The 3350-nt window shown below is 38.6% G+C and overlaps 1 protein-coding gene across 1 annotated transcript; it reads right to left on the bottom strand.

Annotated features, from left to right (window-relative positions):
• Positions 1 to 1011: 1011 nt before the first annotated feature.
• On the bottom strand, positions 1012 to 1956 carry LOC122705265 (olfactory receptor 4F3/4F16/4F29-like). Its single transcript, XM_043920530.1, has one exon. The coding sequence runs from the start codon at positions 1948 to 1950 to the stop codon at positions 1012 to 1014; it is 939 nt and encodes a 312-aa protein (XP_043776465.1). The 5' UTR covers positions 1951 to 1956.
• Between the last annotated feature and the right edge of the window lie 1394 nt (positions 1957 to 3350).

Here is a 3350-nt window from a genome sequence, read left to right as displayed (position 1 = left end):
TTTGATACCTGGGTCGAGAAGAGCCCCTGGAGAAAGAAGTGGCAACCCACTTCAATATTCTTGCCTGGAAAATCCCATGGACAGAGATGCCTGGACAGCTACAGTCCATGGGGTTGCAAAGAGTTGGGCACGGCTTAAACAACTGAGCACAACAACTCTGAGGAATTATAGGTGGCTTCAGTATAATTAAGGCAAGGATTAGCACTGAGTCATTGTCTTTGCCCATTACCTGGTTTCCATTGTTCAAATCCCCAGACAATACAAGAACAAAGATTTTGGAAAACCTGTAGTAGTTACAAGGCTTAATTCATACTTACTGTGTGCATTAGCTGAAATGCTTATGAAGCCACACCCCAGTGATCCGATTTTAGGCTGATACTGTGATTTTTTTTTTAAACTCAAAAATAATTCAAAATAACTTTAACTCTTTTATTTTATTGAAGGGCAATATTATATTAAAGGGAAGAGATAGCCAAAAGTAGCTCTTTAAAATCCCCTTTTTACCTCTTATCTGTTTTTTCACACATTACAGCCAAAACACAACACCATGGATGCTTTGCTTACTAGTTTAATTACTACACACACATCTCACTACAGAACTTAAAAAAAAAAAAACTATCCTGAATAATTTCAAATTTTGTCATATTTCCAAAGCACTGTTCTTCAGATTCTGTATCACAAACCCCAAAACTCAATCTGACAATTGAGGATCTTCCTCAGAATCCAGAGGGGAAAAGAAATAAAAGAGACCAGTCCAAATTCATTTTTATCAAGGAGACACAAGAAAATGTGGAAATAGTCTTGCATTAATTCTTTTATTCTGTCACATTGCATAAGAAAGAAGAATACTATATCTTTCTTGGTTATGGGCAGAAATCACATTAAGAACATTCTGGACATTAGTAATTAAACTATTAAGTAAAGCATCCATGGTACTATGTTTTGTTGATTCACGTCTGTGGCATGGCAGAGAATAGTAAGGTTGTTCATCTTTCTTGATATCAGAGTCACTTAAAACAGCTTCCTGAAACTCAACATCTGACTGAATATCCTCCTCATTGCCACTTTCATCTCTTTGTTCCTCAAACTGTAGATGGCAGGATTCAGAAATGGAGTAATAACTACATCAAAAATAGCAAGGAATTTATCCACTGGTACTGTGGGAAATGGCCATGAATACACAAAAATACATGGGCCAAAAAATAACACCACCACTGTGATGTGAGCTGATAGCGTAGAGAGGGCCTTGGACAAGTCACCTGAAGAACATTGCCAAACAGTGACCAAGATGAAGATATAGGAGGTAATCAGAATGAAAAATGTTCCCAGGGAGATGAAACCACTATTAGCAGTAACCACAAGCTCCAGTCTGTAAGTATCTGTGCAGGCAAGCCTAATAAATCGAGGAAGATCACAGTAAAAACTGTCCATTTTATTGGGGCCACAGAATGGTAGATTTACAACAAATAGAATTTGGATGAGTGAGTGGATGACCCCAATGGTCCAGGCAGCAACCAAGAGTGAAATACAAGTTTTGAAGTTCATGATGATCAGGTAGTGGAGAGGCCTACATATAGCAACATAACGGTCAAAGGCCATGGCAATGAGCAGAACCATCTCAGTTCCTCCAATAGCATGAACGAAGAACATCTGAGCGATGCATCCTTGGAAAGAGATTACTTTTCTCTCTTTGAAAAGATCAGAGATCATCTTGGGAGCTGTAATGGAGGAAACCCACACGTCAATAAAGGAGAGGTTGGCTAGCAGGAAGTACATAGGGGAGTGTAAATGGGAGTCAGAGGTCACTGTGAGAACAATGAGGAGGTTTCCTAAAGTACTTGTTACATAGAACACAGAGAAAATTAGAAAGAGGACAAGCTGCATCTCCAAAGAACTGGTGAGTCCCACCAACACAATCTCAGACACCACCGAATGATTTCCTCCCCCCATGGTCTCAGTCACTTTGGGCTCCAAATTTGCCTGAAAAAATAAGAAAAATAAGAAATCTGGATTACTGGCCATATTACTCAGGGTTCCAATGGAGAAGCAGAACCACCAGGAGATAATATACCAAGAGATGTGACAGTGACTTGGTCTTATTAATCCTGCAGAAGCTGATTCAGCAGTCTCTACAAGTCTATTGTCCCTGCATCCAATGCTGTAGTTTGAAGTCTACAGGACAGGCGGCGAGGAAAGGAAGATGGATATAAAATGCGGAAGAGCAAAAATGAACCGGAACCCACAATCAAGAACTAAAGACTGCACAAATAACAAATGCTGGAGGGAGTGTGGAGAAAAGGGAACTCTCCTACACCGTTTGTGCAGCCACTATGGAAAGCTTTGTGGAGGTTCCTTAGAAAACTAAAAATAGAGTTGTCATGTGATCCAGCAACCTCACTCCTGGGTGTATATCCATAGAAAACTAATTCAAAAAGATACAGGCACCACAATGCTTATAGAAGTGTTGTTTATGATGGCCAAAACATTGTGTATACACACATACACAATGGAATGCTACTCAAATAAAAACCTGGCTCATGTGTCTTGAAATGTTGTTCATTTTTCACAGCCCAGTTTAAATGCCACTCATGAAACCTCCCCAATTCTCCTAGCTAGAAAAGAAATCTTCTTCCCCTCATTTCCCATAGCACTTTGTATTTATCATAGCACCTTTCGCCCTGTGGTATAGTTACATGTGCATGACTCATTTCCTCTGTTTTCAAGCACTAAAAGGTAGGGCTTTCTGTATTTTCATCTCTATCGTGATACTCAGTTCCTTGGGCCGTTTCAGAGGGCAGACGGTCAGTTCTAGAAAATCAGTATGTGTTTGTTGAATTAATTTTAATTAATTCCTTTGCAATTTCAATTTAATTGTTTAATGTAAGATCATTTAGAAGATGAAGATAAAGGAAACATACAAGGAGAAGAAACTGAAAGATGGTGAGGGATAGGAAGAAAAGCCTTAATGATAAATAAAGGAAACAAGAAAATTAAGCAAAGGAGTAAGAAATAGAGAAAAACAGAACAATGAAAGAATTATGTAGAATAGAAAGAGGAAAGAAAAAAGAATGCTATAGAAATTTCCCTCAAATTTTAAGACTAGAGACTCACAGGCCTAAATGGAAAAATACAGAAAAGGAATTTAAAATTAGTTTACATCTTCAATGTTCCAAAGAGCCCTAGCCACACACCCAGTGAAAGATTTTAGATAGAAAAACTAATATCACTAAGACTGGATCTGAATTTTCCTTCTCAGAAAATATTTGGAAGGAGCAAGCATCTTTTAATTTTGTGGCTGCACTCACCATCAGCAGTGATTTTGGAGCCCCCCAAAATAAAACCTGCCACTG

This window comes from Cervus elaphus, chromosome 12, assembly GCF_910594005.1.
Source record: "Cervus elaphus chromosome 12, mCerEla1.1, whole genome shotgun sequence".
NCBI classification, from domain to species: domain Eukaryota; kingdom Metazoa; phylum Chordata; class Mammalia; order Artiodactyla; family Cervidae; genus Cervus; species Cervus elaphus.
Note: the sequence above shows the minus strand (reverse complement) of the source record. Positions and strands in the feature narration are given on the sequence as shown.